Source organism: Bos grunniens, chromosome 10 (assembly GCF_055505025.1).
Source record: "Bos grunniens cultivar Pamir isolate PY7600 chromosome 10, Bosgru_T2T1.0, whole genome shotgun sequence".
NCBI classification, from domain to species: domain Eukaryota; kingdom Metazoa; phylum Chordata; class Mammalia; order Artiodactyla; family Bovidae; genus Bos; species Bos grunniens.
In genome coordinates, this window is record NC_141174.1 from 92131687 (window position 1) to 92155358 (window position 23672).

The window sequence follows — 23672 nt, forward strand, 5'->3', positions numbered from 1 at the left end:
TACATGCCAGATTGTCACATGACTTTGAAAAGTACTTCCCTTAAAGCCCCTTACTTTTATTTTCATCTCATCTCATTTGTATTAGTACTTTCAAAATAAAGTGGCAGGCAAAGAGTATCCATGGACTGACTGAAGTCTACTTAAAATTTTCAAGCCATTTCCCTTTCCTAAAACCATCACATGGCTTCCCACAGTCTACAGGACAAAAGCCAAAGAGGGGCCTTTATTAGCTAAGCCCTGCCTGCTTTCCCAACATTTTCTCTTGCCACTCTTTGCTCTGCTTATATGCTTCAGCTATTCTTAATTATATACAGTTCTAGATTGAGCTGATCTCTGTCTCTGAGACGATATTCCCTCGGGTCCCCGTTTCAGCATCACCCTCCACCTTCCCGGCAGTCATCTGCTTTGAGAAGCCATCCCTAACTTTCTTCACCCAGCAATCAGATGGGACTGAGCGTGCATCTCTTGGTTCTAAGAACATGAGTGCACGACCCTCTTATAACACGAATCTCTCTCAGTTGTGCTTGTTGCTTTATTTACTTTATTTAATTGGTCTTTCCTACAGACTCTGAGCAAGTCGAGGATAAGGAGTGCATCCTTGTGACTGTTCTGGGTCTTCACTGCTGTGTGCGGGCTCTAGTTGCTCCGGCAGGGGCTGCTCTCCAGGTGCAGCGTGCGGGCTTCTCAATGCAGTGGCTTCTCCTGTTGCAGAGCACAGGCTCTACGGCATGTAGGCTCAGTAGTTACAGCTCTTGGGCTTTGCTGCTCCACAGCATGTGGACTCAAACTCATGTCTCTTCACTGCAGATGGATTCTTAACCCCTGGGCCACGAGGGAAGTCCAAGGACTTCGTTTTTGATCTCTGTCACTCAGGGCCTCGCTGAGTGCTTGGCCAAGTAAAGAACTTCAGTAAATGCCAAATGAATGTTTCTTTCAGTTCATACTTATTCTCCTTGTTGCAACATTCTAATTCTTCATGTTCCTTCTTCAACTTTTTCTTTTTCCACAGAATTTTCTTCCACTCTGTAGATGAACACCATCTCACGTTGTAATTATGCATTTAGCTATCTGTCTTTACCTGCAGACTGTAAGCTCCATCCAGGCAGGGTCTTCCTCTCTCTTGTTCACAACAGCATCTCTAAGGGCTTAGTGTGGTGCCTGGCTCAGAGGAGGCACTTAGTGAATACTCCTTGAATGAATATCTTTTTGTATGCGGCAAACATGGTGTGTAGTTATCACTATCATGCAGAGTGAATCTCTTTTCTGGCACACCTGCATTTTTACTGTGCTGGAGAAGAACCATGGTTGAGTGCCAAATCATGATTTACTTATGAGTTTTTATTGGCATCATTGTTGCAGGTGGTGGGATTCCATCAGCCAGGTAGTATCAGAATTGCTACCACTCCTGTAAGGGTAGATGAATTTAAATATCAAATGACTCGGACTCGCTGGCATGCAACAGAGCAGTATATTATTGAACCTGAAAAAATTCAAGAAATGTTTCCTTTACTCAACATGAATAAGGTATTTATCTTAAGGGCATTTTCACCATTTGTTAATTTTAATTAAGATTAGAAAATGTTATTTTAGACAGTTAATTAAAAATAGAAAAACTTTGTGCATACATTTTGAATGACAAAATCAGATGTTTAATGCTGAAGTTTGGGTAAATGAGAAGGTGGGATATTATGTATGTTAAATAAAGCAAAAGTAATGAACAATCTGATTAGTTTTCTACCTATGACAACCAAGGAAATATTTTCAATACCTCTCTATTACTGTGTCCCTCAGATCTAGAGGTTTTTATAATAAACCTTCTGCTTGAGACATGCAAAGAAAATAACTGCGTGTGATAAATGTGTGTGTAGAAAGAATATATTAAATAATTTTTTTATAAAATCAAAGATAGAAATACATGCTGTCCCTAATATATATTGCTACACAAATATCACCTAACTCAAATAAACTAGCTTGACAATCTCTGTATCAGGTTATTGATCTAACCAAATTTGGCTGAGAAAATCCATTTGGATATTTAGTGTCTTTTTGCTGAGTGATAATCCCTTTTGAATAATAGTAAAAATGACTAATACTGCACTACCTCACACTACAGCACATAATTATGTACTAGATATTTGCTAAGCCTTTCACATGTATAATCTCATTTAATCTTCACAATAAAAATAAGAAGCATTTGGGCTTCCCAGATGGCCCAGTGGTAAAGAATCTGCCTGCCAATGCAAGAGACACACAAGAGATATGGGTTCATTCCCTGCGTCAGAAAGATCCCCTGGAGTAGGAAATGGCAACTCACTCTAGTATTCTTGCCTGGAAAATTCCATGGACAGAGCAGCCTGGCAGGCTACAGTCCATGGGGTCACAAAGAGTCATACAGGACTGAGCGACTGAACCTACCCACACCAACACACCCACACATTATCAAGAAACAGGAAATTGCAGCGTGGTTCACATAGTGGGCTCAAGACCATCCAGTTAGAAAGTTGGAGCAGAGATTTGCACCTAGGCTCTCTGACTCCTTTATACATACTACCTCAGGGTATCAGGCAGGGCTGTTCAGGGAAGCAGAGGCTTGTGTTTCTCCCTGGTAAGTCCGGCAGTGTCTCTGATCCAAGAGAGTTCATGGCTTTGATCTGGGAGCTGGGGTTGTTTGCCTCTGGGAGTCTTTACAGGTTGCTGCACTCCCTTGTCTATAGTTTTGTGTGTTTCTAGTGCGATGGCAGTTTGGTGTTGCATCGCATCGTATGCATTAACATTCTGCCACGACTACTAGGAAGCATATTCTGTTTATATGTCAATCTTGGGGTGCTTTGCTGCAAGTCCTCACCATCACAGATTTTTCTCAAGAAAATTAGGCAGTGGAAATATGTGGGAAGAGTATTCTCTGCATATGGGCAGGGTTCCAAATCAAATAGATAGAGGATCACTGCATAAGGACATATCCATTATAAAAGACCAGTGTGATATGTGTGTGTGTGTGTGTGTGTGTGTGTGTTAGTCACTCAGTCTTGTCTGACTCTTTGCAACTCCATGGACTGGAGCCCACCAGGCTCCTCTGTCTATGGAATTCTCCAAGCAAGAATGCTGGAGTGGACTGCCATTCCCTTCTCCAGCGGTTCTTCCCGACCTGCATTGTAGGCAGTTTCTTTACCATCTGACTAACCAGGGAAGACAAGTGATATTTAGAAGTTTACAATAATACAAATGCCATTGAAATAAAAATTCTCTTGCACTAAACCTGTAACCAGAGATTGGATTAGTAATCCAAAACTTCCCACAAAGGAAAGCTGGGCCCCAGATGGCTTCACTGGGCCCAGACATTAAAGAATTACTACAATTCTTCACAAAGTCTTCCAAAAATAGAAGAGAAGTGAACCCTTTCCAACTTAGTCTATGAGGCCAGAATGTATACCAAAACTAGACAAAGATGTCATGAGAAAAGAAAGACCTGTATCTCTTATGAATACTGATGTAAAAATCCTCAACAAAATACTAGCCAATTGAATTCAGCAACTTATAAAAAAAAGATTCTTTAGCATAACCAAGTGGAATTTATCCCTTATGCCGGGTTAGTTTTAACATCTGAAAAATCAATCAATGTAACTTTGGATAAATAGAATAAAGGATAAAAAACACATGATCATCTCAATAGATGCAGGAAAAAAAAATTGACGAAAGCCTCTTGCCCATACTTGGTGCTTAATAGATTTTTGTTGAATAGGTGAGAACTAACTATATAGTTCATTGCTCCCTCCTTGTTTCATCTGAGCTGGATTCTTCTTTGTTTCTCCCTCAGTATCTCAAGCCCTAACACAAAGTAGGTATTTAAGAACAAGTTGTTTAATGATTGAATCAAGTACACATTTCCCCGATACCAGTTATATATTTAACATGTGAATTTATTAATAATATTAAATAATTAAATATAAATAACTGATCAATTAGTATTAGATTTGACTACAGATGTCAGAAACCAAAATAATAATGCTTAGACAAGATAGGTGTTTATTTCTCTTTTATTTAGGTAGTCCAGGGCTTGAATGGTGACTCTTCTCCATGAAGGCTTCAGGGACCCAGTTGCCTTCTAAATCACTGCTCTGCCATTCCTAGGGTGTGGCTCTTTTGTTCTTATTCCAGGATGGCAGCTAGAGCACCAACCATCGTGTCTGCCTCACAGGCAGCAGGGTGGAGGAAGGGACAAAGAAGGGACAAGAGGCATATGCCAGTTGTTTTTTAAAAATGATTCATGTGACTGTGATACTTTCATTTGCATTTCATTGACCAGAATTTTGTAACAGTTTCAGTTACCAGCTGGAACGAATGGCTGCCAGCTATTGGACACTCTTTGTTCTTAGTGGTTATGTGTCTAAAAAACATTTGTCTTCCATTGCTTTCTAGGGGAGGCAAGAATGAATGTTGGAGACAATTGCAAACTTCTTTCAAATAGCTTGTTTACTTGGCTCTAAATGTGATTCCTACCTAGGTCTGACCTTGGACAAGGAAAATAAAGTGAAGATGGAGCAATCTGATGCCACGATGCATTTTTAAAGTTAAGCTTTACTAAGTATTTGCTGGCAGGATAGTGAGTGAGTATATATATATAAATTCAGTTGAATATTGACTCTTGTATGATCCATTTAGATTTTAGCTGGACTGTATAATCCTGGAGATGGTCACATTGATCCGTACTCTCTAACTATGGCCCTGGCGGCTGGGGCTAGGAAATATGGTGCCCTTTTAAAATATCCTGCCCCAGTGACTTCTTTGAAACCAAGGTCAGATGGAACATGGGATGTTGAAACACCACATGGATCTATGAGAGCAAATAGAATTGTGAATGCTGCAGGTAAGCATCTTTTCCAATAGTGGGTTTTTGTTTTTTTTTTTCAAGTGGCAAAGAAATAAGATATTTAGCTATAAAGTAATGTTTTATACTCTAAACATTGTTATGAAACACTGTGATGCTCTCATGTTGAACATTTTGTCTGTTTCTGAGCTACAAATCTCTCCCTCCATCACCTTGTTCTTCATATGTGAGATATGATGCTGCCCTTGGTTATCCATAAGAAGTTGGTTTTCCATCTTATTCTGTTCTGGGTCATATTTTGCCAAACTATGCTTCTTTTTCCTTCCTAAATTTTTGCCTTCTTTACAATAATAACCAAATTCTAATGTTCAAATTCATGAGCATTGTCTTTTTGATTTTTAGAGCAAATTTGATCATTTGTATCCTTTCTCATCCATTTTGATTACTTGACTCTATTCAAAAAACTTTTAACTCATTAAATGTATTGCATAATCTTTTCTTTAGTATGCTCTGTTACAATTTAGACTCAGAATGTTGAAGCCAAAAGGGATATTTGAGATAATCTAACAACTCACTCATCTTCCATCTGTGAAGATCAAAGTCCAAGAAGTTTATGTTTATTGCAAAGTGACAATTATGCTAATTGGCAAAATGACAGTTGTGTCAAAACCAGGACTTGAACCTGGGTCTTTGGATTCTTGAGTTAACATACTTTCTATCAGGTCCTTCGCCTATGAAGTAATTTTCAAATAACACACTAAAAATAAATTATTGTGCAAATGAAACTGCTTGTGCAGTCTAACCTGGGATAATAATTTATATTTACCTATGGTACATAATGGTTAATTTAAAACCTAAAATAAGCATGAGGCAGCTGTTGATTTTCTCATGGTCTGCTCTTTGAGTCATTGCTTATATTTACAAAGTGAAAACAACCTTTATTATTTATCAGATCAGATTATATGCCATGAGAACATGCCAGAAGCAAGTACTCTTAGGATTCTTTCCTTTAGATTGTATCTTCTGTTTGATGTTATTTTTTTAACAAAACATTTTTAGTGACCCTGGAAAAAGTAATGTCTTCAATATTTAAGAGTTTATGTTAGTATTTCTGACTCTTTCCAATCCATGCTCCCATTTGTAAAGCATAAAAATCTCATTCTTTGCCATCATTTGAAATTCTAAATAATGTAAGATGACTTGCCTAAAAAATAAAAGCAAAAGCATTGCTTTGTTTTTGAACTTCACTTGCCCCGCCCCCAAGGAAATCTCCATCAGGAACTCCCTCCAACCCTCCCCCGCCCCCCATCACTGTCCTTGGGCACACCTGGTCTAAATTCTGCCAGAAGATCTAAGGCAATAAAACTGTTCCTTCTCTTTTTCCAAGTAGCAAAAATTCTTTGTCATCTTGCAACTTTCTTTATGGTCTCATGAATTCAGCCTCTAAAAACATTTGACAGTTTTCATAGTGATAGTAAATACTAAACAGACATTCTCTGACTTCTTATCCAGCACCTGTGACAGACATTGCTCATTGATCACTGAACTCATTTCAGAGAGACTTGGACAAACCCCATGATTTTTCTTACACAATGGTTCAGGCAGCCACATGCTCTTAACTGTTTTGAGAAATAACATAGAAGACCTTAATTTAACACATTTATCTCTTATTTTCCTAAAATGGATAAATATTTATTCATACAATTCATTGCCATCATAATATTTCTTTTTTCTAAAGCACAATTTGTGAGGAATAAGGAATCATTGAAGAGAAAGAATAATTTCCAAAGAGATCTGACCTAAGTCTAGGACATTGGTTACCAAATGAGGTATTCTGTGCAGCTGTGCAATCCTGTGGGGTGGCCTGGGCAGAGGAGAACAAGAGCAGGAGGTCCTGGAGAAATATTTCTGGTGCTGGCCTCAAAAAGCAAATCCCAGAGCAGCATCAGAAAAACTGTTCTTCAGATGTCCTGCTTCTGAATGCCTTTGCTCCTGATGCCTTTAACTCAGCCACATCTGAGTTCCATCCTCAGGTCTTGATAACTCCAGGTAGCTCCTTGTTCACAGTTGTATGAAGAACTGTGTGCTTGTGCACTTGGTTGGTCAGTCGTGTCTGACTCTTTGCGACCCCTTGGACTGCAGGCCACCAGGCTCCTCTGTCCATGGGATTTCCCAGGCAAGAATACTGGAGTGGGTTGCCGTTTCCTTCTCCAGAGACTCTTCCCAACCCAGGGATTGAATCTGCTTCTCTTGCATTGGCAGGCAGATTCTTTACACTGAGCCTCCTGGGAAGCCATACAAAGAACTGTGTTGTCTCAATTCTCAGTTCTTTATGCCATTCAGATCACATCTCAGCCCCATATCTTTTTTTTTCCCCCCTTTTCTTCTCCATCTTTTCTTCTATTGGCAAACATTATTGGAGAAAATCTAACTTATCACATATTAGTAGTCTGTGGAAGGTATGGAGGAGTCTGTTTTTTTAAAAACACCTTTCTAAAGTATGGAGGTTCCCCTAAATGTAAGCCTTAGCAATTGGGGGTGAAGTTTTGGATATACCCTCTTCTGTTCTTCAAGCTAGCAATGATTGATTTTATGAATAAAAGCAACCATCTGCAGAAGGCATTGTACTGACATGATTTAGAATGTGTGTCTGATGGAATGTTTCCCAGAGTTATTTGGTGAGACCAAGATGTCTCATAAATTTCAGAGCTAGCCTTCTGGCAGCTCTGAAACCTAATTAACATCACTGGGATATAGATTGGAAATAGAACCAAAATGTAAAAGATGTAAAGGCCGCTATTAGTTACTCAACTGCACCATAACCATGGGAGGCTGCCAAGTCTTCAGGATACCATGAAAAGGGAAGTCTAAAAGCAAAAATTTTTCAGTTTGCTGATGTATCTCCAGCACTGTCCAGGGCAGTGGGGCTCTCTTGACCAGAGACACATTATTGCCAGCTGTGTGACCTGGGAAAATTGCCCATTTGTAAAACAGATGTGTGTGAAAGTGTTAGTCATGTCTGACTGTTTGAGACCCCATGGACTGTAACCTGGCAAGCTCCTCTGTCCATGGAATTCTCCAGGCAAGAACACTAATTGCCATCTCAACAAGTTGTTATGATCAGTAAATGAGCTAATAATGCGAAGTACCCAGATAAGAGACTTCCCTAGTGGCTTAGTTGGTAAAGAATCTGCCTGCAATGCAGGAGACCCAGGTTCCATCCCTGGATGGGGAAGATCCCCTGGAGAAGGAAATGGCAACCCACTCCAGTATTCTTGCCTGGGGAAATCCCATGGACAAAGGAGCCTGACAGGCTATAGTCCATGGGGGCGCAAAGAGTTGGACACAACTTAGCCACTAAACCACATAGAAAGCACTAAACAAATTCAGTAGAATAATGATAATAATTTTGATTACTATAATTATTTCCTGGAAGACCTATGCCCTGGTCTGGGAAACACTAGCATTGGGTGTATAGCTTCTTGGTACCCGCCTTAAGATTTCCCCGCTCCTTTCAGTTGCTCTGTGGTCATTCAGCATACATTCTGCTGGTAACCTGACTTCCCACAGAGCTTGGTTTTCAAGCTAGGTACATAAGAGTCACCATGAGAAGTTTCCCAGGTGGTCTGGCTAGGAAGCGGTATTTTAAACAAGGCTCCAGGTAGTACTATACTGTCGTATCAGATGGACTGTAAATATCTTTTGAGAAACACTGTTATATCAGTGTTTCCTGTATATCTTGTTCCTTCAGAAGAGGGAATGTGGGAAGCTTTTTGTTGAGCAAGCAGAGCTGAGGAACTGTTTCTCACCCTGCTGACCTCTTGGTGTGCAATAGGCTAACCTGCCTTTAACGTTGCTCTGAACACAGCTTTGTTCAGATCCTTGGGGATCCAACCTGAGCTCCAGAGCAGCTCAAAGGCAAGGGCAGGAGCTATTTGCTGTGATGCCTGATGATGAATGTTTCTCTTGACCTCATTTCCAATCTACTCATTAAGCCCAAGTTAACACTGTAAATTTTACTTCAGAATTTTCCTAACACGGTAAATCAGAAATGTGACTGGGTCATGCCAACATGAAGTCCAGTATTCAGCCAAAAAGAAGTGCTTAATTTTGTCCAGGCTTTGCCTCAGAGAATGTCACTGTATAAACCATCTACTAGAAGTAAACTTGTCCACAAACCCGTACTGTTCATTTAAACTCCATTTCTATTAATCACTGCATTTTTAAAATGGAAGCCATTTCTAATGATCATTTTTATTGACTCTTCTATGTTTTTCCGATGATAATGGTAGATTATAGAAGATTCCTCCACACTTGTTTCTCTTCCCTTTGAACTTGGTCAGTGGGTGATCTAGCAAGGGTTAACATGTAATCCTGGCAAGATTTAGGTTAACTTGATTGACATATAGAGGAAGAGAATGCCAACAAACATCACCACAGTGTAGGGGAAGACAGTGTAGGGCTTGCTATGGGATTTGGAGTAAGATAGTTATATGATGCTTATACATACATTTCCACTTTATTTTAATGATGAAGTATATTAACAAGCAAACAATTAGGTTCAGAAATTTGTAAATATGTTTGAGTAGGACAGAATTTATTTTCTTTAATTTTTGTTTTTAATTGAAATGAGCTTATTAATTACTGCAGTGGTTTGAAATGCTAGGCTAAATATTTTGGCTTTTTATGTTTTAAAACCGCTCCAGTGCATATAACTAGAACATGTGGCTTTACTATATTATCCTGCAAAGTCTTGATATTGATAATCTACATCTTTCTATTAACAAGAATAAATTAAATCTTTAAATTATTCAAAGACCAGCAGGCAGCTCTAATGCCCCCAGGTAAGATTTTTGGTTTGCAAATGGACACCCATTTCTGTTATCCAAGTATGACCAGCTTAGCTGTTAGGCTAAAACAAAACAAGAGAATCCAAGAGTGATGTTTGGATGTCACATAAGAGAACACCATCAGGGTTTTCATATTTGATTGATAATTTGTGTCTGGCTCTGAACTTCATAGTGACAGAGACTTCAGGACTCCTTACCAGGTTGCCCCCACCAAAAAGATAACCAACAACAACACCCAGAAATAGTTAAAAGTTCAGAGAATGCAACCTCTAAAGAAATAACTTGGGGAAGATTCCCTAATCATTAGAATGATCATTCAACATTATTATGAAACAAGCAAACAGGACCCACCATCCCCTCAGTAAATCATTGGTGGGTCAGGTGGCCCTGTATCCCTGACAAATAATTGTTTTTGTCATTTTAGGTTCTAAAATACCTTTATTCAGTTGAATATGTCTCAGATTTTTAGAATAGTCTTTCTGTAGCCAGAAAACCAATAAGATGTGACCACTCCAGAGTCTCCCAGTATGAGCTTGGGCATGTCTCCTTATCATTTTGGACTTTAGCTCCACATCTGTAGACTGAAGAGTCACTGAGGAGGGGAGAGAATCAAGGGTCCTTTCCGCCACAACTTATCTGGTTCTGTCTTTTGCAATTAGAAAAAAGTAATATTAGTTACTAATATTAGTGCACAATGCTCCCGTGCACACTGTGAAGGGAGAAGCAGGTTGTGAGAATGCTCACTTACCTATGGGCCCACTCCCCTTTGCTGGGGCACTACCTCCCTCCTGCTCAAGATGCCTTCTGCCTTTGCAATAAAGGGTCTTACAAACATATCCAAACTAAACTTTTAATATAACAGAGAACTTAAGTTGTTATCTTTCCCAAAGTATATACATTTTCAAATTTTAAGTTGACAGAACAATTCTGTATTTGTAGAATTTTAGGCTCCCAGGATTTGAAGAGAGGAAAGTCTGGGGGATAGAGGGCTGACTAGCAGGGTTTTATTATGCATATTATTCTGCTGATCACAGCTACACGGGGTCTCTTTCATTGCCTGACCTCCCTGTTATACAAGTAAGGTCAGTCCATTACTGTCTTTTTAATATTTGTGACATTTTATTTATTTGGGTTGTTTATTTTTTCCTTCAAAGAATTTTTTCCCCCATACCTTTGCTTATAGGCAAAATACTTTTTCAGGAATGGAGTTCCCTTAGATTCTTCAGAACTCTGGGGTGGTATAAAATATTGTCTTCTCTTCCCCCATTCAGTTTTGCAATGACAAAAAGTTTAAAGTTGTTATGGACATTCATTTCTTAAAAATTAATTTTAAGGAAGTATAGTTGAATTTCAAAGTTGGGCTAATTAATTCTGTACAGCAAAGTGATTCAGTTATATATGTATATACACATATACACACATATACTCTTTTTCATATTCTTTTCCATTATGGTTTACCACAGGTTATTGAATATAGTTCCCTGTGTTATACAGTAAAACCTTGTTGTTCATCCATCCTATACACACCAGTTTGCATCTACTAACCCCAAACTCCCCTTCAGTCCCTCCCCTACCTTGGCATCCACAAGTCTGTTCTTTATGCCAATGAGTCTATCTCTGTATCATGGATAAGTTCATTGGTGTTGTTATGACGTTCTTTAGACTTTGCCATGAGTACTGAATTCTTCTAAATATTTTATTTTAATTGAAATAGCCATATCAATGGCATCTGTGGTACATTTTTATGTGAAGTGACATCTTCTAATACTTTTTCTTATTTCAGGATTTTGGGCTCGTGAAGTAGGTAAGATGATTGGACTGGAACATCCTCTCATTCCAGTTCAACATCAATATATTATCACATCGACCATCCCTGAAGTGAAAGCTTTAAAGCGAGAACTCCCGGTGCTCCGTGACCTGGAAGGATCATTTTACCTCCGACAGGAAAGGGATGGGCTTTTGTTTGGTCCATATGAAAGTCAGGAGAAAATGAAGGTTCAGGACTCATGGGTCACCAGTGGAGTCCCTCCAGGTGGGTTCCGCAGATAGAGGCGTGTGCAGGTCAGACACATATATGTTGTCCTTCCCATTGCTCTGGGTTGTTTGTAGAATGAGATGACACCATGATAGTAGACTATCAAATAGATAACCTGGAACATTGGAGGTGAGGGCTTTGAGGTAAATTCTGTTCTCATATCCCTTTGAACAATCACAGCAGGGAGTAAGGAAAGAGAGTTGGTTGTAGAAAGGCTGAAAAAAAGTTCTCCCCTCTGCTTTGGAAAGCCCCAGGTAATTTTTACCTGGCCACACCAACCTCCTGCCTCCCCACTTCCTTCTCACTCCTCTGCTTACTTGGTTTAGTTTTTAGATTTGTACACAGCTCCTCTTGTGCTTTGTCAGTTGGTAACACAACAGGTATCAGAGATAGGCATGCAGCCTGTTAAGAATGAAAGCCTTGAAATCTACAGCAGAACAGGATAGGTTGAACTGCGAACTGAAGCTGTCTCATGCTGCATAAATGGATGTGGAAAAAGCTTAGGCCTCCTTGCTAACTCTGGAGGTACCATAGTTTCTCTTTCAAGTTCTGTAAGGGAGAAAAGAACCTGTTGTATTTATTTACTTTTTTTTTTTTTAATTTTTTCATGAAACTTTTCTGCAAAGCCAGATGAAGGATTGGGTCACCTAAGCAGGTATGTTGGGTTTTAATCTATCAGTTCAGTTCAGTTCAGTTCAGTCGCTCAGTCGTGTCCGACTCTTTGCGACCCCATGAATCGCAGCACGCCAGGCCTCCCTGTCCATCACCAACTCCTGGAGTTCACTCAGACTCATGTCCATCGAGTCAGTGATGCCATCCAGCCATCTCATCCTTTGTCATCCCCTTCTCCTCCTGCCCCCAATCCCTCCCAGCATCAGAGTCTTTTCCAATGAGTCAACTCTTCACATGAGGTGGCCAAAGTACTGGAGTTTCAGCTTTAGCATCATTCCTTCCAAAGAAGTCCCAGGGCTGATCTCCTTCAGAATGGACTGGTTGGATCTCCTTGCAGTCCAAGGGACTCTCAAGAGTCTTCTCCAACACCACAGTTCAAAAGCATAAATTCTTCAGAGCTAAAATGTCATTGGCACAAAATATTATAGAGAGTATGAAGAAATGCAGATAATAGTGCTGTCTGGAATTGTACTTTGATAAGCTGCTTGGGCTACAGAATGAATCCCTCCCTCCTAGTCTTCAAAGAACATCTTTGCCCAGTTACTGCACATGATAAACTACCTTCCACAGACGTCAGGCCAGCCAGTTAAGGGCTTGGCTTTGCACAGTGGGCTCTGCACTCTTGGGCCTGAGGGGAGTAGCTCCGATCCCAGAGGGAGGGCTGAGCTGCCACCTGGGAGCCTACCTCTAGGTCCTTCCCCTGTGCCGGCAGCCTCTCCGCCACATAAATGTTGAAGAAATATTTAAATAATTCTGGTTGGAGGAAGAGCCAGATTGTTGGCTGGCCCTGGGTGCCCACATGCTCGGGTCTAACCCGCATGATTTGCAGGCCTCCCTGACCCGACATACTGTCCACAGAGGAGCAAGAAGCGGCTGGCTGGCTGCTGTGCGGAACGCCGCCAGCACCGCTGGAGGCATTCTTCTAGCAGCTCATCCGTGGCCCTGCCCCCAGTCATGGTGCCTTTCACAACGGAGGAGACGACTGTGTCCCAAGACCTTGACTCTCCCCAGTGTTCTAGTCCTCGATGTGTGTGTGGCACAGGGCTTGAAGAATGAGGCCTCCTTTCCATTCCTTCCCTACTGAGAGTTAAAAGGTGTCTGGAGTCCATCATCTGCATCTTAAAGTGGTTTTCCACTTATCCCCAGTGTCCTGACATGACTTTGTAAACTCCCATTTGCCCTTACTTGAGAGGATGAAACAGAATTTTATAGTTAATTCAAGGATAAAAGATCTCTCTTGACAAACCAAGTTGTTATTGTTGGTTTTTAAAATTGTGATTGGATTAAATACTGGAAACTGCTAATATGAATAAAATAAAATGTTCTATTATAAAGGTTACCTTTCATGATTTAATGTTTCAAGAAATAACTATTATTCTCAGTATATAATATGGTAATATAACAATACTCATCTACTGATATCAAATATCAAACATAGAATTTAAAAAGAAAGAAGAAAAGTAACTTCCTTATAGACCATCTCTAAATGCAAGCTTGGATTCAGGGATTTAAGTCACTTTGGAGCACATGTCAGGACAGGTGTGGTATCCTCACCGCAATGACATTTCTTTTTTCTTTTTTTTAAACTTTTTATTTTGTACTGGAGTCTAGCTGAAAACAATACTGTGATAGCTTCAGGTGGACAGCACAGGGACTCAGACATACATATACATGTGTACTCTTCCCCATGCTCCCTTCCCATCCAGGAGGCCACGTAACATTGAGCAGAGTTCCCTGTGCTATACACTAGGTCCTTGTTGGTTATCCACTTTAAATAAGGCAGTGTGTACACGCACATCCCAAACTCCTTAACGATCCCTTCCCCGGCCCCCTGACCCCCCCGCAACCTAAAGTTCATTCTCTAAGTCTGTGAGTCTGTCTCTGTTTTGTAAATAAGTTCATTTGTATCACTTCTTTTTAGATTCCACATATTAGGGATGTCACACGATATTTCTACTTTTCTGTCCGAACACTGGCATTTCTTTTCAGGTTTTGGAAAGGAGCTCTTTGAGTCTGATCTAGACCGAATCATGGAACACGTTGAAGCTGCCATGGACTTGGTTCCAGTCTTGAAAAAGGCTGACATCATCAGGATCGTCAACGGTCCCATCACCTATTCTCCTGACATTCTGCCTATGGTGGGGCCCCACCAGGGGGTCCGAAACTACTGGGTGGCTGTAGGTTTCGGGTGAGTATCTCTCTGTAACTCAACACTGATTCGAGTTACATATTTTAGAGAAGTCTTGCCCCATAATCTCAGGCCAAAAATGGAAAACGGGGGAGAGGCGAAGAGTTTTCTCCCTTTCATGAGCAACGACGTGAAAGGAATAAAAACTTTCAGTCTTAAAACTTTGACTTGTATAGGTTTGATAGATTTGTTCACAGACGGGCAGTGATTTCCTGGAATTTTCCCTTTGCATATTTCTTGCCATTTCCATTATTTATGTCTCCTTTCATGCTGTGAAGTGTTCAGATAAATGAATTTGCCCCACTTTTACATGGATGTTTTCATAACACAATATGACAAAGATAATTTAAAATATCAAATGTGTAATATATCTGATGCAGTTTTCACCATAATTCATATTTGTTCAACATGATTTGTTTCTTTATGATTACTCAAGCTGCTTACTATTTATGATTCCATTACGCATTTGATCTTTCATCTCTAACATTTTGTCCCATTAATTTGGTGAATATTAATGTCAAGCCTATTTTACTGTCAGATCACAGTTTCTAATATTCTATTTTCCTTCCCCATTTTGTTTGGACATTTATTCAACTGATGTTTGGTGATTGGCCAGCTTTGTGCCAGGTCTACTGCTGGGCACTGGGCTAGAGCTGAGAACAAGGCGGGAAGTCTGACCAGAGGCACAAGACTGCTTGGGGTGCTGTTCTTCTAGGACAGTAGAGAGGTTGGGGTCTGAACTAAGGAAGCAGCAGTGGGGACTGAGAGATAGGAAGCAAAATTACTTAGATTTGATGACAGATTGCATTAGGTTTTAAGGGAGAGAGAAAAGGAGCAAATGATGGCAACCTTTCCAACTTACTCCTGTGGTTGCTGAGGTCAAAGGAAGCAACAACCAGGAAGATAATGAGTTGAATTTTTGACAGTGTTAAGTCTTCAGAACATCCAGAGGTAGAAAACCAGATGGAGCTATGAATCTGGAAGGTATACTGGAACTGGGAGCCTAGGGAATCACCTGTAGAGTCAATACGTAGGCCTGTGCATGTGGGAATGTTTCTTTTGTGCATCCCTCTTACATCTTCTTTGGAGAAATGTCTGTTTGTATACTTCGCCCATTTAAGAAATTAGATTATTAGTCTTTTTATTGTTAAGTTGTAAAAGTTCTTTATTCTAGATATAAGACCCATATCTGGTACATGATTTGCAAAATTTTCCCCATTCTGTGGGTTTTTTAATTTTCTTGATGATATCCATTGAAGCACAAAATTTTAAATTTCCATGAAGTCCAAAATGTGTATGTGTTTCTTTTTTTGAATGTAGTTTTGATATCATGTATAAGAAACTATTGTTTAATCCAAGTTAATGAAGATTTATACCTTTATTTTTTTCTAAGAGTTTTATAGTTTTAACACTTACATTTAGGTCTTTAATCAATCTCGAGTTAATTTTTGTATGTGCTGTGAGGTAGGTACACAGCTTGATTCTTTTGAGGATAGCCAACTGTCCCAGCATCACTTGTTGAAAGACTGCTCTTTACTCACTGTGATGTCTTTTTTTCTGATGTTGCTTCTGACACCAGCACTTAGTTCTCCAGTTCTCTGACACCAACTGAGTGTCCTACAGTTTCACTTCAAATCTGCTGCTCACTCTCAGGGTGCAGACCCCACTAGTTAAGGACTCAGTCTCACAAAAGCATCCTCACTTCAGATGCCAGTTTCAACTTCCAGGGATCACCTGTCCTTCTGACTGAATGGCTAGAGATTTGGAGGTTCCTACAACCCCTCCTCAGTTTTGATAATTCACTAGAATGACTCTCAGAACTCAAGAAAAACTTACTTAGTTTTACCTGCTTATTCTACAGAATGCAGCTCAGGAGCAGTGTGTATGGAAGGGGAGCGCAGGGCAAGGTCTGGGAGGGAGGACCTGCTGCAGGGCCTTCGTGAGCCTCTCTGGTGCATCATCTTCTAGCACTTCAGTCAATTCATCAACCCAAAGGCTCTTGGAATGCCGTGGTTTGGAAGTTGTTGTAGAAGCTTCATTACATAGGCACCATGGATTAAAACCACTGATCACTGGTGATTGAACTTCTGGTGGCCAGCCTCTATTCTGAAGCCTTCTGGTTCCCCTGCCCCCTCTGCATGGAGCCAACTGTTAGTGTAGCATACAAAAGAATATAAATTCCAAAAGTGTTAGGAGCTCTATGCCAGGAACTGAGGACAAAGGCCAAATATTTATTTTTTTATTGTCCCACAGCATCCTTGTAAAAAAATCAGTTTATCATATAAGTATGGATTTATTCCTGGACTTTCGATTTTATTCCTTAGTCTGTGTGTCTATTCTTAGGCCAGTACCACGCTGCCTTGATTATGGTAGTTTTTCACTAAGTTCTGAAACTGGGAAATATGACTCTTCCAACTTTATTCTTATTCAGTATTGTTTTATCTATTTGGGCTTCTCATATTTTTGCGTAACATTTAGGACCAGCTTGTCAATTTCTCTAAAGAAGCCACCTAGGATTTCCATAGGGATTGCGTTTTTGTAGATCAGCTTGGGGAGTGCTACCATCCTAACAATACTGAGTCTTGTGATTCACACACAAGGGATGTCTTCCACTTGTTTGTGTGCTGTGTGTGTGCTCAGCCACTCAGTCGTGTCCAACTCTTTGTGACCCCATGGACTGTAGCCCACTAGGCTCCTCTGTCCATGGGGGTTCTCCAGGCAAGAATACTGGAGTGGGTTGCCATGCCCTCCTCCAGGGGCTCTTACCAACCCAGGGATCAAACCCAGGTCTCCCACATTGCAGGTGGATTCTTTACCAGCTGAGCTACCAGGGAAGCCCATGTGTTTAGGACTTTTAAAATGTCTTTCAACAGTGATTTGTAGTTATCAGAGTGTAAGTTTTGCACTTCTTTTGCTAAATTTATTCCTAAATATTTTTTTTTGATCCTGCAATTAACTGAATCACTGAATTATTGATTTAGTCAATACATTTTGTGAACCATTGCTCTTTATCTATGAACAAACAGACAGTATGCCTTGTCTCATGATATTTATACTTTAATAGAACACCTATTACTAAGGTAATCAGGAAGTTGCTTTCTTTAGAACACTATTTACTTATCACCTAGACACTGTATCTGCTTGTGTGGGGTTGATGTTGGCATCCAGCTCTGATTGTTCTGAGTAATTTCCCCAGGTTGTAGACACTGTGAGGTGAATGGGAAGGACGACAGGTAGGGTCAGATCAAAGTGCCTCACTCTCTCTGACCAATCTGGCCTAATCCCAAAAGGCGTTATTGTTACTTAAAAGTTGAGATTGCTAAAATAGTTCTCACGGAACACAGTGGAATGCTTACGTCGACTACCCCTTCCAGCTTATACCAAGGATCCAGTCCATGGTTCTGAAGGCCAGCGGTTTCCATGTATGTGGCTGAGCACCAAAATCACCTGTTGTTGTTGGGTCACTCAGTCGTGTCTGACTCTTTTGTGACCCCGTGGACTGTAGCCTGCCAGGCTCCTCTGTTCATGGGATTTTCCAGGCAAGAATACTGGAGTGGATTGTCATTCCCTCCTCCAAGGGATCTTCCTGCTGCTGCTGCTAAGTCACGTCAGTCGTATCCGACTCTGTGCGACCCCATAGACGGCAGCCCAACAGGCTCCCCCGTCCCTAGGATTCTCCAGGCGAGAACACTGGAGTGGGTTGCCATTTCCTTCTCCAATGCATGAAAGTGAAAAGGGAAAGTGAAGTCGCTCAACCCAGGGATTAAACCTGAGTCTCCTGCATTGCAGGCGGATTCTTTACCACTGAGCCACCGGCCTTGTTAAAAAGCAAAGTCTCAACTCTGTTCTTAGTTGCATGTGTGTTTCATCCTCCTTTGTATCTTACCTATGAAATTCCTATTATTTGTCATTAGAATCCATGAAAGACATGTTGAATTTGAAAACCAACAAGCAAACATATTCACATACAACCCCCTCCTATAGATTCTGATTCAGTAGTCTGGAGAGGAGCCCAGGGATTACACTTCAGTATTGTCTGTTATTCTAGTCCAAAGAATAGATATTTGCAAACTGTCTACAGATATGCCAGTGCTCATTTTCATTACCCTAATCAAAGCTGTTTTACTTTTGTCCCAAATATAGCAAGTTCTCCTGCTTCTAGGCGACTAACACAGTGCTCCCCAGATGTTTAATGAGCTGTACTAAACTGAATCTGGTTATCTTGGCTTAGAACAGATTACAAACAGCAAATTTAAAGACAGGAGAGTGCTGTAAGACGTAATGCCTGACAGCTTAACAGTTGTTATAAAAAAGCAGACACAAGCACTCAGAAGGCATAGCAGCTGGGCCATGTAATAATGGGTTCTGCAGATAAATGCTAGACATAGAAGAAAAGCCTAACTCTTCTTTCCTCATCGAGTTCCCTTCCACTTCCATGTTATACATTACTTCCTTATGAAAATCTTATCCACTGGGCAGAGGCATACTCTGTTGTTGGTTATACAAGGACTCAACAGCCCCCATGTATCACTTGCCTACTATATGCTTTAAAATGCCATGTCGATTAATTCTCCACCAGCGTCATAAAGTGTGCACATGAGGAGACTAAAGCTCAGGGTGGTTATGCAACTTGCAAGGTCACACAGCTGGTAGTGGCAGAACAAGAATTATACCCAGATCTCTCTTGCTCTATGCATTTCACTCTCAACCACTCTGGGCTTTCAATAGATGTTTCATCCATCTCAGCAGATGTGTTGTATGAGATTTTACATATAACTTAATGAGGGTTGTAGGGCTAAAGTTTGTGGAAATTTCCTTTTTGCTATGTTTAAAATGGATAACCAACAAGCACCTACTGTATAGCACACGGAAGTCTGCTCAATGTTATGTGCCAGTCTGGATAGGAGGGGATTTGGGGGAGAATGGATACATATATATGTATGACTGAATCCCTTCGCTGTCCACTTGAAACTATCACAACATTGTTAACCAGCTATACCCCAGTATAAAATAAAAAGCTTGAAGTTTTTTAAAAAATAAACACATTTTAACATAAAAATAAATAAATAGATTATATGCAGGATTCGCCTCAAGCAACAGCACTCTGCCCTATTTATTTACTCATATGCCATTGTTGAAAGATAAAGAACATGATGGTCTGGTGGTGAGTCCGCACGAAACCAAAGCACAACCCTGGCTATGCCCAAGGAGTCTGCCAAGGATATAAATTCTGTTATGTGTGTCTTGGCAGAAAAAAAAAGAAGAACCATTAAAGAAGTAAAGTCCAATAACAGAGTGTGTACTGGGGTCAGATGACTGAGTTTGTATCCTAAATCTGCAGTCTGTTGCAGTGTGACAACCTTATTTAACTCCTGTGTGCAGGTTGGTTTTCTCACTGGTAAAATAGAGTCGCTAAAGCATAAATCAGCTGGTAGATGTCAGGGGGAAACAATGCCTGGTAAATGGTAAGCTCTCAGTTCAGTTCAGTTCAGTTCAGTCACTCAGATGTGTCTGACTCTGCGACCCCATGAATCGCAGCATACCAGGCCTCCCTGTCCATCACCAATTCCCGGAGTTCACTCAGACTTACGTCCATCGAGTCAGTGAGGCCATCCAGCCATCTCATCCTCTGTCGTCCCCTTCTCCTCCTGCCCCCAATCCCTCCCAGCATCAGAGTCTTTTCCAATGAGTCAACTCTTCGCATGAGGTGGCCAAAGTACTGGAGTTTCAGCTTCAGCATCATTCCCTCCAAATGCCAAAAGAACTTTATGTAGTTTCAAGTCTTGTAAACAGTATCTCTAGCTCTCAAAATAACAGTTGTAGTCACACACTGGAACTGGTTAAGCGAATAAACAGTTTATACAAATAGTTCATAATTATTTTAAGCATATATTTAATTTTTTTTTTTGCTTTCTTGATACTTAGTGAGATTGTGGGTGATTTGGATGAGCCAAATCAAGTCTCTTTTCAAAATTATCTAGAGAAGTATAAATTGCTATCTCTTTATCCTGCTTAAGAAATGTCCTTACAACAAGTATAAGGAAATATATCACTATAACAAATGATATAAATCATTTTTATAAAATAGTAAAATTGGTATCTTGTTGTAGAAAAAGGTAGTTAGCATTTCCAGTCTTTGCTAAGGTCCTCCCATGTTTTCAGAAGCGTCAGTGCTGGCTAAGTAGTTGTCATCTGGAGTACTGGAATTTCTTGCATTTTGATGTTTGCTCATGTGGCTCCTTTTTGCTCCTAGTCCTCTTCCCATGACTCCCTACTCATCCAATTCCTTGAAAGCTTCTCTTGACTTAAACCACAGATGAACCACGCGAGACTTTACCCATAAGAGTGAGTGGGTAGAACCTCACATGGGTGACATTAAACCCTGATTCCTCCATCTGATATAAAATTATTTTCCACTTATGTTCTTGGTCTTTTAAAAAAATAATTATTCATTTGATTTTGACTGCGCTGGGTCTTCACTGCTACATGGGCTCTTTCTCTAGTTGCAGCAAGTGGCAGCTCCTCTAGTTGTGGGGCACAGGTTTCTCGTCACGGTGCTTCTCTTGTTGAGGAGCATGGGCTCTAGGGCACACAGACTTCAGCAGTTGCAGCTTCAGGCTCTAGAGCACAGGCTCAGTAGTTGTGGCTGTGCTGTGCTGTGCTTAATCACTCAGTCGGGTCCGACTCTGCAATCCCACAGACTATAGCCCACCAGGCTCCTCTGTCCATGGGGATTCTCCAGGCAAGAATATTGCAGTGGGTTGCCATGCCTTCTTCCAGAGGATCTTCCCAACCCAGGGATCGAACCCAGGTCTCCCCCTTTGCAGGAGGATTCTTTACCTTCTGACCCACCCAGTGGGCTTAATTGCTCTCCAGCTCTGCATAAGATCTACAGGCATGCTCCCTGATCTTAGTTGCTTCCCAGATCAGGGATCGAACCTGTATCTCCTGCACTGGCAGGTGGATTCTTCACCACTGAGCCACCAGGGAAGCCCGTGTTTTTGGTTTTAAAGTATCTTCATGTGGATATAGACAAGCTAATCCTCCACACCGAGTGACTCATTGGTTGCAAAATACAGGAGCCACTGTTTCTCCCCTTCTTCCCCACAAGTCCCTGGGTGACTGCCTCTTTGTGTGCCTCTATGATAATGGCCCAAGTCCTTGTACAGAGATCATTGCTAAAGGGACCTAAACTAAGCTGAGTCTGGGAAGGGATGGGTATTCCACACCAGTGTGCAGATATTTCTCTTGCAAGATTCATATTAGTGAGAATAATCATAGCTCAAGATAAGGTACCAAGCACATCTGCCTGTGTGCTTCCTTGCCTCTATTTTCCTAGAGCGAGATCCTTACTAGCTAAGAGTCATAGGCTATTTTACAGACATGCATCTCTTGAAACTGTGGAAACTAACTAGTTATCAAGTCAGGCACATTTAATTTGGATGCTTAAACTTTTTTTTTTTTTTTGAGGAAAAAGATGATAGTATAAAGATTATGTTGATTGTGTGTTCTGAATAGCATAGAACACTCCAGCTTTGAGGCCTTGTGAAATATTTGGACATGTTTCATTGCTGGAAAGTAATATGCGTTAATAACAGGGTATTTATTTCTATATTTGAAAGATACGGCATAATCCATGCTGGTGGTGTCGGGAAATATCTCAGTGACTGGATCCTGCACAGAGAACCACCTTTTGATCTGATAGAATTGGATCCCAATCGCTATGGCAAATGGACGACAGCTGAGTACACCGAGGCCAAAGCAAGGGAGTCATATGGATTCAACAATATTGGTAAGGTGCAAATTTACTGTTGTCTGTGAAGTGTGTTCAGAATTGACTTACAGCACCTCTGACTTTAGATGCTTTTTATTCTGTGCATCATTGGGGAATGGTTAGGGAGTCTAAAAAGCATATGCTTCTAAAACAAAAAAGGAATCTATGTGAATATATGCCTTTAATGTGAGGAATGCATCAGTGATTTTAACTTTTAAATCTATTTTTACTTTACCTTTGATGATCATTATAAATGATGGTTTTGGTTTCTTGAAAATATAAATTTAATATGTATTATATATATGCTTATGTATTAAGCTTATATATGTTTATTTTACATATATTCTGTGTGTTTGTGTGTGTGTGTGTGTGTATATATATATATATATATATATCTTCTGGATTTTAAGTACTGTGTTTGCCATTTTCTGAATCCCTTCAGAATACTTTGTAGTTTTGGTTCTGTGCTATTAGAGTATGGGTTTTCCTTTTTCAGTTGGTTATCCTAAAGAAGAACGATTTGCTGGGAGGCCAACTCAGCGAGTCAGTGGGCTTTATGAAACCCTGGAGTCTAAGTGTTCCATGGGGTTCCATGCAGGCTGGGAGCAGCCGCACTGGTTCTACAAACCAGGCCAGGACCCTGGGTACAGGTAAATGAGTGACTTAATCTACGCGTGGCTCAGACTGCAAAGTCAACTTTGGGAGTGGGATGGAGGGACCCTAGAGAAGCCCCGTATGCCCCACACTGGCTCTACAAACCAGGCCAGGACCCCTGGGTACAGCTAAATGAGTGACTTAGCCTACCTGTGGTTCTGACTGCAGAATGAACTCTGGGACTGGGATGGAGGGACCCCAGAGAAGCATCATATCCGCCTCCCACCACTTCACTCTACCCTATTCCAAACAGCACTGAGCCTTTTTCCATAAAAATAATTTCCGTGCAGTGGAGGCCTTAGTTTATCCCACGTGACACTGGCCCACATTAAGGACCCATGTGGCCTCGAGAAACCTACAATCGGCCCAAGTGAAGCGTCTGCTTGGAATTTTCCAATTGCTCAGAGGAACCTTCCCCACCCTCTCCAAGCCCCTTTATTTGGCCTTTAAAGGTTTACCTTGATTTAAGATGCCTGGTCAAATCACATAGTATGGAAACAGTGTGTAAATATGGATTTTCTGTTTATAAGGGAATATCTGAAAGCTACTGCTTTCTAATGTGTGTGCAATGAATTATGCAAATTATATGCACTGTTGATAAACTAGGGGGAAAGATCATTTACTTACTATTTTAGGTTAAGCTAAAACATAAAGCATATAACTGAAACAATTCT

The 23672-nt window shown here is 40.7% G+C and overlaps 1 protein-coding gene and 1 long non-coding RNA gene across 14 annotated transcripts in view; both read left to right on the forward strand.

The window, feature by feature from the left end:
- DMGDH (dimethylglycine dehydrogenase) overlaps positions 1 to 23672 on the forward strand; it is a 164605-nt gene that overhangs the window by 100384 nt on the left and 40549 nt on the right. For 11 of the 13 annotated variants that reach the window (XM_086323110.1, XM_086323118.1, XM_086323112.1 and 8 more), the window contains 6 exons: positions 1360 to 1524; positions 4660 to 4864; positions 11459 to 11707; positions 14372 to 14570; positions 22193 to 22362; positions 22841 to 22994. In XM_086323110.1, the coding sequence (XP_086179236.1) occupies positions 1360 to 1524; positions 4660 to 4864; positions 11459 to 11707; positions 14372 to 14570; positions 22193 to 22362; positions 22841 to 22994 (1142 nt within the window). The remainder of the gene's footprint in view (positions 1 to 1359; positions 1525 to 4659; positions 4865 to 11458; positions 11708 to 14371; positions 14571 to 22192; positions 22363 to 22840; positions 22995 to 23672) is intronic. The other 2 variants (XM_086323119.1, XM_086323120.1) reach the window with 1 other exon arrangement.
- LOC147365386 (uncharacterized) lies at positions 11716 to 13710 on the forward strand. The gene is made up of 2 exons (XR_015135493.1): positions 11716 to 12365; positions 13212 to 13710. It is a non-coding gene; the product is annotated as an uncharacterized LOC147365386 (long non-coding RNA).